The 14,219-nt window shown below is 38.8% G+C and overlaps 2 protein-coding genes across 3 annotated transcripts; one reads left to right on the forward strand and one right to left on the reverse strand.

Annotated features, from left to right (window-relative positions):
• The first annotated feature begins 123 nt into the window (after positions 1–123).
• On the forward strand, positions 124–5,202 carry LOC127808046 (UBP1-associated protein 2C-like). Of its 2 annotated transcripts, none has more exons than XM_052346361.1 (2): positions 124–1,457; positions 4,981–5,202. In XM_052346361.1, exon 1 carries the CDS (start codon positions 200–202, stop codon positions 1,454–1,456), a length of 1,257 nt encoding a protein of 418 aa, XP_052202321.1. In that variant the 5' UTR covers positions 124–199; the 3' UTR covers position 1,457; positions 4,981–5,202. The 2 variants fall into 2 exon arrangements, with proteins under 2 accessions (XP_052202321.1, XP_052202320.1); XM_052346360.1 differs by lacking the exon at positions 4,981–5,202 and adding an exon at positions 3,487–3,824 and having other exon boundaries at positions 125–1,457.
• A 6,621-nt stretch (positions 5,203–11,823) lies between these two features.
• Positions 11,824–12,456, reverse strand: LOC127808652 (uncharacterized). The gene has a single exon (XM_052347222.1). The coding sequence runs from the start codon at positions 12,454–12,456 to the stop codon at positions 11,824–11,826; it is 633 nt and encodes a 210-aa protein (XP_052203182.1).
• Positions 12,457–14,219: the final 1,763 nt, after the last annotated feature.

The raw sequence follows: 14,219 nt of genomic DNA on the forward strand, positions 1-14,219 counted from the left end.
TTTGTCAACCGCATGAAAAAGCTGAGTTTTAGGGCTGCGAATTTTGCTGGATGTGTTGGAATGAAATGGCCTGTTGCCGAGCCCGCCCCCCCCCTCTCTCTCTCTATTTATATAGCGCTGGAAATGCTCTCTCCCCACCTCTCTTTCTCTCTCTGTCCCTCTCTCTTTCTCGCTCACTAGGGTTTATTCTCTCTGGCTCATGGACACTCACTACCCGGCGGTGGACCCTTCAAAGAAGCGCAAGGCGGATGAGAACGGCGCCGCATTTGCCGCCACCGACGGCGCCCCACCGCTCAGCCACCTCCTCACTCCTGACGACGCCCGCAAAATCATCGAGCCCTTAAACCGGGACCAGCTTCTGGATATTCTCAAGACCGCGGTTCTCCGCCACGGCGACGTCCTCGCCGATGTGCGTTCTGTCGCTGATGGCGACCCTTCCAAGCGCAAGCTCTTCGTCCGTGGCCTTGGATGGGAGACCACCACTGACAAGCTCCGTAGCCTCTTCTCCGCCTTTGGCGAGCTCGAGGAGGCTATTGTTATTACCGACAAAGCTACGGGAAGATCGAAGGGCTACGGTTTTGTTACCTTCAAGCATGTAGATGGCGCTTTGGTGGCTTTGAAGGAGCCGAGCAAGAAAATCGACGGCCGAATGACTGTGACGCAGCTCGCATCGGCCGGAATTTCTGGCGGCGGCGGAGGGGGCGGCGGCGTAGATGTTTCGCTGAGGAAGATTTATGTCGGGAATGTGCCGTTTGAGATTTCGTCGGAGAGGTTGCTGGCGTACTTCTCGGCTTATGGCGAGATTGAGGAAGGGCCGCTAGGGTTTGATAAGCAAAGTGGAAAAGCAAAGGGGTTCGCTTTCTTTGTTTACAAGACCGAGGAGGGCGCTAGGGCTTCGCTTGTCGATCCTATTAAGACTATTGATGGGCACCAGGTGATGTGTAAATTGGCGGTCGATGGAAAAAAAGGGAAGGCAGGTCCGCCAACCGGTGATGTTGGTACTGGTGTGCCGCCGCCAGGGCCGATGCCGGGTTCACTAAATACTGGCTATGGTGTGCCTGGTACTGGTGGGTATGGTGGCTTCTCGGGGCTGCCTCAACAAAATCCCCCTCTGAATTCTCCAGCGGTCGGAGGTCCTGCGTTTGGTACCCAGGGGCCTGCCTCATATGGCGGTCCTGGTGGCGGGTACGGTGCCGGTCTAGGCGGGGGTGGTGGGTACGGTGGTTCACAGTATGGTGGGTCAGCTGTGGGTGAGTATGGTGGATTGAGCAATGTTGGTTCTGGCTATAGGTTGCCCCCTAGTTCTGTTGGGATGCAGGCAAGCGGATACCCAGATAGTGGCAATTACGGGTTGAACAGTGCGTCGTCAGGTTTTCCAACACAAATGCCTCAACCGCCTTCAGGGCCTAGAGTTCCTCCTGGTGGGATGTACCAGGGAATCCCACCCTATTTCTAAGGTAATTTCTTGTACATTTTTTAATAGCATAGATGTATGATGTACAATATTCATTGGTTAGCAACTATGAGGTTCAATCTATTTTGCAACCAGGTATATTGATTGGGGTTCATCAAATTGGTGGGTGATTGATTAGCTTGGTTCAGTTTGTACTTGAGATTGTTGCTTGTTTGGCATTGTCTTTTAACTATTAGTTGATTGAATTTCCTTCTGTTGGGATGTGTATGGGATGTTTTGTTGTCTACGTAATTGAGTTGGTTTCCTGTTCTTTCTATGAAAGCACATCTATCAAGCAAAGACAAAAAGAAAATCCATGTTTTATTCATTATTGATGTAGTCTAAGTTATGAAATACAGTCACCTGTCTCTGTCATATGTTGTCTTTGGTCATGCCATTAATTTTTTTTTAAGTTTTTGCTCCAATATCAAGTTCCTATAGTTGTTGGAAGGCCTTCTGATCAATATCATTTTACTTGCATTAAAAATAATTTGCTCAAGTATTGTCATGATGATTTGTCTAGTAAATTAATGAAACTGTGTGCTAATTTGAGCAATATAATTCCTTATTTCCTTTGCTTCATGACCTCTATGTTGATACAACTGAAGTTAAATCCTTTTTGGTTTTCTGGGATTTTTTTTTATTTTTTGGTGATCTGATGTTATGTTACTTATTCCATCAGAAGTTTTTGATAGGTTTATGGTCTGCAACATTCAACACGGTAACTTTTTTATTTGTACTTCGATGTTACTTCTTATTTTTCAAATGCGAAGGTTGCTTCCCTTTCCATCCCATCCAGCAGTAGTATTTATCTTGCAGTTGATAAGTAGGCAAGGTTCCCCTGATTCGTTTTATTTTTTTTATTGCAGTGTGAAGTCTGTCTTTTGCTGTTTGAGTGACATTAGCTTGCTACACTGTGGGTGCCACAGTTAAATACTTGAGTAACAATATGTTATGCTATTTTGTGCTATAAATATTCTATGAATGACCCTTCATGTGTAGCTAAGGATTGTTTTTTTTTTTTTTTTTTAAACTTAAACCAGAAGATAAAACCATAAATGGAAATGACTGTGAGGCTATAATTCATGTAGCTGAACCAACATAATGGGATAAAGGCTTTGTATTGTGTTGTTACTGTTGTTGCTTTTAACCACTTAAAACACAATTTTGTTTCTGCATGGAGTTATGAATCTAAAATGTTGTATTTGCCAATAATGGTGAAATGATTTTATTAGAAATTACACTTGATCAGGACAGAAAGAAATTGAATTTTGCTTCGCCCAAACTTTTCTTTCTCTTGAATAGCTTTAAGTTAGGCGTATGATAACTTCCTGGGTCTTGTGGATATATTATCATTGCAAAGATAAAATTCATGTCTGTTTTATATATAATGAAACCCAATGAAATAATATATAAAAATTGCCCTTAACTTTGTTTTGTTGAATGTTATTTCAATTTTCAACTGTGATGTGTGTGAGCATGTGCAATTTTATTTGTTTCCTCAAAAGCTAGGATAGTTGCCTTTGAGTCTGCAGTGGCAACAAGAGGGTTATCATGCTTACTGTTCTCACTTTATGATCTTATTTTACTGTATTTATTGTTGTTTATGTTTTGGATGATTTGAAACATAACTTGCCCCTTTTGCCTTTTCTGTCTTATTGTTTGTATTTTGTTTGTTAAATTAAAAGATAGTCTTGTTAGTTCAAGATTTTTTAAGGTTAATTCTATTATTTGGTCTTTTTTTTTGGGGTGTGGGGGGGGGGGGGGGGGGGGGGGGGAACAGTTCTGTACCATGTCATCTATGTGGTGGCTTATCTTGGGTGACACTTTATCTGGGAGTTGCTGTTTTCACAATTCTTGGTTGGACGCGTAAGACTTGTGCTGTCATTACTTGCCAAAACACTAATGGCTCTACTGTGTCAATGTATCTTGCAATTGAAGATGTGATATAGACATGCCATTGCTTTATTTTCTTCCCTTTTATATTTGGATTTTGAATGATGGATTTAGTTGTATATGGGTATTTGATCCAGGTGTATGAGAGCTTCATGGGCGCAAATTTAAATGGTTGTGATGATTTCGTGATTGCAGACAATGAAATCTTGGTTGATAAATGGACTGCTGTACATTTGCTGCTTCACCCATAGTTTTTGGCTTTTCTGATGTATTTGTCGAAGTTGACCAGATCGAATCTAGAATCTAGCTTCAGTATTTAAAGCTGTTGCAGTATTTGTGATTAGTTGAACTGATAAATGTTTTTCCTGTTTATCTTTTTTACTAAAGTGAGTTGCAGTATGTGGTTAGTTGAACTACTAAATGATTTCCCACATTGTTGTTCTCTAATATATTAAATACCAGCTACTAGTTCTTACTTTCTAGCTATATTCATGGAATATTTCTTGACAATTACCGTGATTGCTAACAAAAACAGTTATTCCAGCCAGATTGGAAATCTTGGGAAAGAGCAAGGAACATAGCTTTCTCATTTGTATGTGTGCATCTATGTGCACTTATCCATGTCTTCTTGAAAGTGGGACTAAGTAGTTAAAAAATCTTCTTTTGCTTGGTAGTAAATTTTTCTTTCTTTATATCTGTTTTGAATTTCTTTTCTCCAATTTGGAGGGATGTGATTAATTAAAATTCATGATTCTCATAAAATAAAAATAAGAAAAGCAAAAAAAAAAAAAAAAAAGAACGGAAGAGACATTAGGAGCTGGCATTGCTCATTTAATGTGTAATGATGACACTTAGCAACTATTTTAGATTAGGCCCATGAATGGTGGACTATATCTCACAGAGGAGGCCTTTTTACTTGAACAGTCTTCTGACCTTTCGTCGTCTTTGTTTTTTTGGGTTTTCTCTGTCTGCTTTTTGGGTTGGAAACATGGTGATGCAATGATTTTGCCACTTAATATAATTATTAGAAACGAAACTTCCTTGTCTTCCCCCCCCCCCCCCCCTTCAGACTCAAAAGGAGTATTTGAGTAAAATGCCCTTCTGGTAGTATTTTCTAGTTGTGCTTTTGTTCAGGCCAAAGTTTTTGAGGTGATTTGACTCCTTTGTAAATGGCTTAATGTTATTGGAGTTTTCCCCTGCGTTTTGTTGACCCTGTCCTTGGTGTATGTGAGAGATGTGTCCTTAAACGTAAATATGGATCCAACTGTGTTCTTCACTATTGCCATCTCTGGAGGACCTGCACTCTTCATGGAATTCCAGCTTTTGTTAGACATAAACTCCTTGGATTATTTGACTTATGTCTAATATATATTCTTTGTAAATTTGTGAAAAAATGTAACTAATATATTCGTTGACACATGTTTGACCTTGTTAACATGTGATGAAATACATCATTGTTGTGAAAAAAGTAGAGGCCAAGTAATTATCAACTTGAGTACCATGGCATACCCGTTTTTATCTGTTCTTTCTCCGCACCCCTATTTTCTGAATATTCTCTGTGGCAAACTGCCCTTTAAATATGTATTGTGTGTCCATATGGGCATTAAGATTGTTAATTGCCTTATATGTAGGACCTCTTATGGTGTTGCCTTCCGACTTGTGGATTCTTAAATGGTTGCACGGGTGGCTTATCTGAATATGACAGCAGTTGTTTTGTCTCGAATTATTTATGCTGGAGTTATGCTGCCTTGTTTACTTGGTGGTAAATAGTTACTTCCAAACGGATTAGGGATGTATGCCTAGTTTAGCCTTGTGCCATTTGTTATGGATACGACAAGAAGGTTATACGGGCCTGCTATTTGTGTTACTTAACTATTGCTGCTAATGACTGGCCACAAACAGAAAGTACAGAAGTCAGTTGTTGTAAGTTAAGGTAAAGACAAGATAGCACGCCATTGAGAAAAGAGTCAGATTTGTACCATTCAGCCGGCACCCCCTTAATTATGGGAGGGACGGCAAACACCTTCCTATGTTCTCTACATGTCTGAATCGTCATGAGAACTAGTTGTGATTGCACAAGTACAATCTCACAAGCAGGTTCCTGATGCCCGTCTTTTCTTAGCTACATTAGTAACACCAAAAATAAGTGCACGTGCGTCCATCTAACCCTCATGGTCACTGCCTGTGTGATCGTTACAACGACGGTGTTGTATGAATTGGGTGTTGGGTTCTGTAATGGCAATGCCAAATTGTCTGCTTCAGAACATCGAACTAACAAGTTTGTTTTTGGGTTAGGACAGTTCGATACTGGCGTTTTCTTTAATATGACCTGTTTAGCTTTGAAATCGCTGAATGTGGGTGATTGCTTGTCTAAGCGAACTAGCTAGCTTCAAACTGCTATTTGGGCATGTTGATATATGTTCATTGGGATGATCCCAGTTTGGGTGTATAATTGTAGCATGCAAATGCATGTGTATGCTTGTCCTCTCCTTTTGGATCTTCCCCTCTTCTCCAAATGTATGTAGAGAAAGCTAAACTGAACGTGAGTCATTAGAGTTTCATTTTGCATCAACAGTAACGGAGCTAGCTCAGCTGTGGAAAGCCGAAATCATCACCACCACCACCAACCCAGATTGACCCACACTCACTCACCCTGTCCATGAACGAAGAAGCCTCACTATTTGTCTGATGTTAACTGTAACGGTCGAGAAGAGTTTCTCACAACGCCAAAAACACCACGCCAAGACGTTCTGGCAGTTACAAGCTGTAAATGATGGAAAAGTAAAGCACTCCTGTCATGTTTTTGTTTTTTATATCTAATTTCTTCATAAAAATTATAAGACACTTTCAAAGGGTAAATATAGGAAATTATTATACTCATCTTCAAATTTGAAAATTTTATTTAAAATGGTTATGCGAGGATTGGATTTAATTATTTATATATATTGTATTGATAGTATTCAAACATTTTTAATTCATTGTTTTTGTTGTAAAGTTAATAATATCAGTAGAATACTAATTTGCTAACACCATACTTGCAGTGACAATAATTTAATAGTAAAATATTACATTATACCAAAATATGAATAAAACTGATAATACCAATTCAATGTTTATCATATTGCTGCCTTATAATGCTGATGATAATTAATAATAATATCCGTCCATATCATCAAAAACCTTAATTATACTCGATGCAATAGCTACACGATTTTGAATTCTTTATGTTGCTTAAAATATAACAAATAAAGTTTGTAACGCTGAAAGCTTGAGTTGGGATAGAGCCAGGTAAGAGAGATGAGGTGATTTGTATATTGGGAGGAGGTGGCCAACTACTGTTCAGGGGAGAACTTACACCATTGTTTAGGAGAAGGCTCGTAACTTCGTCCCGGGAGAAGATCAATGGGGTTGAATCTCTTGAATAAGCAGTTATTCAACTTAAACAAACAGTAGATGGTTAAAAGGGGAGAGTGAGGGGTGATTGCCTGGGGGAATGACTCCATTATTTGGGAGAGTGATATTGTAAGGTAATATATGGTCAGAAAGGGAATGATTTCATTATTTGGGAGAGTGATATTGTAAGGTAATATATGATCAGAAGACACGTGGGGATTTCTCCCGTGTAGACTCTATAATATTTAAGTTAAAAAATATCATGGTGATGTTATAAACAAGCAAGTGAAAGTAAGTTATTCGAGAGAAATATACAGTCGTTTCTCTAGATAAACATGCAAGTGTACGTAGTATGCTTTGTGTAAAGTTGAAAGATGAATAGTCCAAAGATTAAATCCTTAGAAATGAAAAGTTAATACCTCTTAAATGTTGGTGGTGGGACATGTGGCATGCTTGCACAAGGGATGCAAGATGTTCTCCTGAGACAAGCATATATTAGACTTGGTAAGGTAGATTGTCATTGCGCAGGGTAATGATAGGGCATTAGTTGTCCGGGAGAACGTCTTCCTCATTATTCTCTCAAGAAAATGACTTGATTGGGTTTATGTTGTGTAAGACTTGTTTGGGAAAAGGTTATTCTCTTGTGTGCGAAAATTGTCTTCGAAATATTGTTACTATCCTAAAAAACTACATTATCTGGGAGGACTTCTTTCTCTTAGAGAATGAGATAGTTCCTATGGAAAAATGACACGTGTTCACCGAAGATTGGTGTTACAACAATGATCTCCCATTTTTGTCTTGGATTGAAAGTCAAAGGAAAGAGTAGTCTCGAGTGGTAAAGTTATCTTAGAGAAGTGTCTTACTTGCCCCAAAAGAATAATTTTGTTGCGTAGCTAGTTAAACTAGCACATTTAATGTAAAATCTTGTAGTCATCATAAACCACAATGCTTAAGTGACAATTGACCTCTCAAGGAAGTGAGTATAAATAGGGGGTCCATACATGTGGACCATTCACTTGTATTGCATACTTGAGAGCGAGAGAACCCAAACAACTTTCATTATCTTGAAGAGCAAACTTTAAATTGTCTCTGAGAATGGGTTTCTCATTGTCTCATAGAACAAAACTTTTATTGCCCTAGAAAACTTTGCAGCATTGTTTAGGAGAACTCACAGTATAAAATTTTACCAAGGTAAATATTTTACAAAGATAAGATGGCAAGGAAAGTAACATTACCAATGAGGAGGAGATGGGAGAAGAAAGGACAACCTTCCTAAGCCAACCATCCTTACTCCGAACAAGTGATGCTGAAAGGCTTAGGGTCACGTACAATATTCCATTCTCACATCTAGTGAAGAGGCCACATAGGAGGAAAACATGCACTGCCAAAGTTGAAGAAAGAGCAGTGGCAATACATGAAGACAACCCACCACAAAGTTAAAATAGAATGGTCCATTTCAACTCCATCTTAATAGATAGGCTATGATGGCGGGGTTCTTTGTACTTTGCAAAGAACAAGGACTCCAACCCACCACAAAGTTACTTAGCTACTTTTATCACTCCCCAGCTATGTAAAGGATCTAAACAAAGAAGGTACTACTCTACACACATTTTATTGAATGATAAAACAGCTTAAATACAAATGGATATTGCTAATAATAGAATCAAAAACTACCCCACAAAATCAGGTGGCTTATTAACCGTAAATGACCAATTCTTCCTCAACTAATCTTGACCTGATCACATAGGAAAAGAGATCTAAAACAGTCTTTACACAACAATCTCCTCCTGAGCTCTTTTGCTGGTGACTCTAAGCTTCAACCTCAAATTTTCAAACCTTGCCATTGACAATGGCTTGGTGAAAAAATCCGTCAATTGATCAGTTGATGGACAATATAACAGCAACACTTCATGATCTTGTACTGCTTCTCGTAGGAAATGGAATTTTAGTTTGATATGCTTGGTCTTGCCGTGAAATACAGGATTATTGCTAATTGCAATTGCTGAACTGTTATCGCGGTGAATTACAGTAAGAGCTGACTGAGTCTGATCCAAATCTGCAAGCACATTTCTTAGCCAAATAGCCTGTTTTGTTGCATCAGAGGCTGCAATATATTCTGCTTTTGCAGAAGACTGAGCTACAACTTCTTGCTTCTGAGAGTTCCAATAGAAAAAATTTGCTCCAAAAGCAAACACATACCCTGTAGTACTCTTGGAATCGTCTGGACAACCACCCCAATCAGAATCAGCGTAGCCAATGAGCTCCTGATTGGCAGTGTTGCAGAACCATATACCCAACTTCCGAGTGCCTTGCAGATACCGAAGTATTCTTTTTGCAGCAATAAAATGATTATCTGAAGGCTTTGACATAAACCGAGAGAGAATACTAGTAGCTAGCATAATATCTGGTCTGGTGGTACTTAAATAGAGCAAGCTGCCAATGATTCTTCTGAAAGTTTTGCTATCAGCTCTTTGAGTTCCATCAGCTTTAGAAAACTTCACATTAGTAGCCATAGGAGTTGCAACTGCTTTAGAATTTTCCATTCCAAACTTCTTGAGAACACTTGAAATGTATTTCCGTTAAGAGAGGAAGATGCCACTCGGAAGCTGCTCTATCTCAATTCCAAGAAAGTAGGACATAACACCCAGATTAGATATGTCAAATTCACGCTGCATCTCCTCCTTAAACTCAACAATTTCTTGCTCATCATTTCCTGTAACCAGAATATCATCAACATAGATACTTACAATGAGGATTTTGCCCGGCTTCTTCCTTACATAAAGTGTGAACTCGCTTTGGCTTCTTTGAAAAACTAGTTTTTGCAAATGTGAATCAACACGACCATACCAAGCTCTCGGTGCTTGCTTCAAACCGTAAAGAGCCTTCTTTAACTTGTACACATTTTCTTCCTTTCCTTGCACCACAAAACCTTCAGGCTGCTCTACATATATATTTTCTTCAAGATACTCGTTCAAGAATGCTGACTTGACATCCAGATGATAGACTTTCCATTGACTTTGAGCTGCGAGAGCAACAATAAGCTTCAAAGTCTCGTGTCGCGCAACTGGTGCAAATGTTTCAGTAAAGTCAATTTTTGGAATTTGATTGTAGCCCTTGACAACGAATCTTGCTTTCAATCGATTTAAAGACCCATCGGAATTTTCTTTGCGTTTGAAAACCCATTTTAGGCTAATTATTTTTCTGTTTGCAGGCCTGTCAGTGAGTTCCCATGTCTCATGTTTGTTGATCATTCTCAATTCTTCTTCCATTGCTTTACGCCAGCCTTCAATCTGAACTGCTTCATCATAAGAGCTTGGTTCAAGAATCGAAACATTACATCGAGCATAAATATCTACAAGAGATCGTGTTCCACGAACTGCTACTTCAGATTCTGCATCTGAATATTCAGCATTCCAATCAAAATTTTCTTCTTCTGGTTGCTGAAAAACAGTCTTCTTTTGCTGTTCAATGATGCCTCGATTTTTAGACCAATCCCACTTGCTATTCTCAACAAATTTGACATTTCTCGAAGCTACAATTTCTCTGGTTGCAGGCTTAAACAACCTATATCCCTTTTGGTTACTGCAGTAGTCAATGAAAATTGCTTCTACAGCTCACGAGTCAAACTTGTCGTGGTTAACCTCTGAGTTCAAGACGTAGCTAAGACTTCCAAAAATTTTCAGGTGACTGAGAGAGGGTTTTATTCCAGTCCATGCTTCATATGGTGTTTGATGTTTGAGAGCCTTTGTCGGTAAACGATTTAGGATATAAGTAGCCGTGTTTACGGCTTCTGCCCAGAGGAATTTCGGCATATCCTTCTCAAATAACAGACACCTAGACATCTCAAGGATTGTTCTGTTCTTCCGTTCGCAAACACCATTTTGTTGCGGACTGTAAGGCAGTGTAAACTCATGATGAATACCACACTTTGCCATATAATCCTTGAACATTGAGGAAGTATATTCCCCACCATTGTCGGATCTAAATCTCTTAATCCTGCAACCAGATTCATTCTCAACTAATTTTTGGAATTTTTGAAACTCGCAAAAAACTTCAGCCTTCTGCTTCAGAAATCGAACCCACATCATACATGAGAAATCATCAACAAACAAAAGAAAATACTTACTTCCGTTTAGAGATTTTGTTCTCATGGGACCACAGACATCGCTATGAATTAGCTCCAATTTTCCAGAAGCTCGACGAGAGTTTCCTGAATGAAACGGAAGCTTGCATTGCTTTCCGAATTGACACACTTCACATACAGTATTAGTAGTTTCAAAACATGGAAAACCAGACCCAAATTCAGACAAGAGTTTCAGGTTTTTCGGACTGCAATGTCCTAACCGTTTATGCCATAACTCAAAATCATTCATAGTGTTGGACATTGCTTGCATTTCAGACTTCATAAACGCCAATGGAAAACTTCTATTCCTCATGCTGACTTTGAATAATTCAGTACCATTAGAGTCCGAAACTAGACATGCATTATCCTCAAAATGCAGAATTAATTTCTCTTCCACCAACTGAGGTATACTTAGAAGATTTAAGACAAGCTTTGGTACGTATAACACATCAGATAAGTGCTTAACTCCAGCATAAGTAATTATAAGAACCGTACCTTTGCCTTTCACTTCTAGTGCCGCTCCATCGCCAATTCTTACTTTTGACCCATAATACAAATTCAAATCAGTGAAAATCTTCTTATGTGGAGACATATGATTAGAGCACCCGCTGTCCAGCAACCACGTATTGTTTTCAGTTTTTTCAGATTTGCAGTGAGCCATGTACAGATGTTCCTCTTCTCCTAACGTAGCTTGAGCAGTCTGGGACTTCAACTCCTTTTTCTTTTTGCAGACATTGGCTGTATGTCCATCTGTATTGCAGATTTTGCAGCGAGCTTCTGGCCTATACCAACACCATTTTGGAGAATGACCAGATCGTTTGCAATGGGTACAAGGTTTGAATTTACCTTTTCTTGAACCCTGTTTCCGGTCCGACACCAATAGCTTATCTGAGACCTCTTTGGAGTTCAGAAAAGCCAGTTGATTCTGCTTTCCAAGTTTATAATGAACTGCAAAGGCTCATTCTAATGTGTCTCGTCCTCGTAATGTCCTTCGAAGCTCTTGAGCTTGAAGGGCATTAATTAATTCAGCAAGAGAAATTTCGGAGATATTCCTCGAATCTTCAAGAGAAGAGATTTTGGATTCAAATCTTTCCGGAAGACTAATCAAGACTTTTTCTACAACTCTCGAATCCTCAAGGTTCTCCCTTAACAGCCGCAATTTGTTGACAATTTCCATCAACCTATCAGCGTATTCTTTAATTGTCTCGGCTTCCTGCATTCGTTGTACTTCAAATTCCCTCTTCAAATTTAGAATTTGCATCCTCTTGGTTTTCTCGTTTCCGGCATAAAGTTCTTTCAATCTGTCCCATGCTTCTTTAGGAGAGTCGCAGTTTATGATCCGTGTAAAGATTATGTCGGACACGGCTACATGAATGTGTGAAAGAGCTCGAGGTGCCTTTGACTCCTCCTTCTCACATTGGCGAATTTGATTTATAGTTGGATTGGCTACAGGAGGTGGAACGGCACGGTCCGTCTCCACAAATTGCCAAATACCCAGACCCCGTAAGTAGGCCTTCATCTTCACGGCCCATGCTTGGTAATGTTCGCCATTGAAAATAGGTGGAGAAAGTGAGGCACTTGATGAAGACATTGAGAAAGAACAAAATAAGAGATAGGATTTCAAGAGATGCAAGGCAGGTCCCGTAAAAAACAAAGGGCTCTGATACCACTTGAAGGATCTAAACAAAGAAGGTACTGCTCTACACACATTTTATTGAATGATAAAACAGCTTAAATACAAATGGATATTGCTAATAATAAAATCAAAAACTACCCCACAAAATCAGGTGGCTTATTAACCGTAAATGACCAATTCTTCCTCAACTAATCTTGACCTGATCACATAGGAAAAGAGATCTAAAACAGTCTTTACACAACACTATGGAGGGATGGGTGTACTTTTTCACATTAAAAGTATGTAGCAACGAGCAATTATTCATCAAGTCTCCATCAAAGGTGGAAAATTTTGAGGCTCGATGGATAGTAGTGAGACCACTATTATATCATGGTGTGCACCGTGATTTTGATGCGATAAAGAGGAAAGGAAGCAAATCCTTTTAAGATGCCTTAAGTTAGAATTGCATGAGCGAAATATCAAGGTATGGTAAATAGTAACCTTTCTAATCTATTTTTTGACGATAGATTGAGAGGCGCTGATTAGATCCTTGAGGAGGGGTAACCCTCAAGGTAAGCAATGCCTCGAAGGGTAAAGCCTCAAGAAGAAGGAGAAAAAGAACCTAAGGGTGCCTACTCCTCTTTTCTTTTCTTTCTGCTTTCTTTGCTTTTATTTTTTCATTTTTGCATGCATTTTTGGTTATCTTACTCGATAAGGAATTCTAACATTACCTTATGTTTTTTTTATAGAAATGAGTTGCTTTTGACAAATGGCACAAGAGATGGTTGCCTAAGAGCAATTGAGGTAAATTGAATAAGCTCAAGCCATGGAACCTAAAGTGGCAGAACTCAAGGGGAAACAAAAGTCCCCTTGGTAGCAAGGCAAAAGAGAATGTAATCAAAGGCTCAACAAGATGAGGCAGACCCTCCCAGCTCAACCACTATCGAACGTACCATCTTTATCGCCATCCTCCATGCCATCCAAGAGATCTTATAGATCCAGTGGCAAGGTCATTCCTTTTTCGCTTTCGGTGGCTACAATATTTCACGATCTTCAACAGCCTGCCTTGGAGGAAGAAATTATAACAAATCTTGACATAGACACTTTAGGGGAACACAAACACCCACGAGTACAATCCTCTTACACAAGATTGCAAAAGCTATTCTAGTCAGAGTCTTTCCTCTCTTTCACTACACTCAACAACATGAGAATAGAATAATTGATTCCAAGCGACAACCCTATGCCCTCATATTTATAGACATTTAGGGCGGACATCATAATCTCTAATATACTTCTAATACTTTAATTATCGTTTTACAAAACCCTAATTAATTAATCTGTCGCTTGCATATCATAACCGACTCCATTGATTTCTTCTAAGTCTCCAAAGCTAAACTGAGGCAAAATCGTAACAACTTATTCATTTATATTTTTAATATTTGTTTATCTCTTTAATTTCAAGTTTTTCTTTCAATTTTATTTAAGCATTCACTTTATTTGCATGCATTGGTCATTACTTTTACATGTATTTATGTTTCAAAACAATTTTGATAAAGTATGATATGTCATCTTATATAAGAATCACCTATTCTTACTATTATCAATCATCTTGATTTTAATTTTACATTTTCTATAAAAAAATCATATATCTATTCTAATCTTTATCTTAATTTCATTTATATTTGAGTGAATATATAAATGCACCTCTGATTTTTATCAAAAAAATATTGTGACATCAT

Source organism: Diospyros lotus, chromosome 8 (genome assembly GCF_014633365.1).
Source record: "Diospyros lotus cultivar Yz01 chromosome 8, ASM1463336v1, whole genome shotgun sequence".
Taxonomy (NCBI): domain Eukaryota; kingdom Viridiplantae; phylum Streptophyta; class Magnoliopsida; order Ericales; family Ebenaceae; genus Diospyros; species Diospyros lotus.

Coding starts and splice junctions, on each gene's coding strand:
- LOC127808046 (XM_052346361.1), top strand. CDS start 200: ATGGACACTCACTACCCGGCGGTGGACCCTTCAAAGAAGCGCAAGGCG.
- LOC127808652 (XM_052347222.1), bottom strand. CDS start 12,456: ATGTCTTCATCAAGTGCCTCACTTTCTCCACCTATTTTCAATGGCGAA.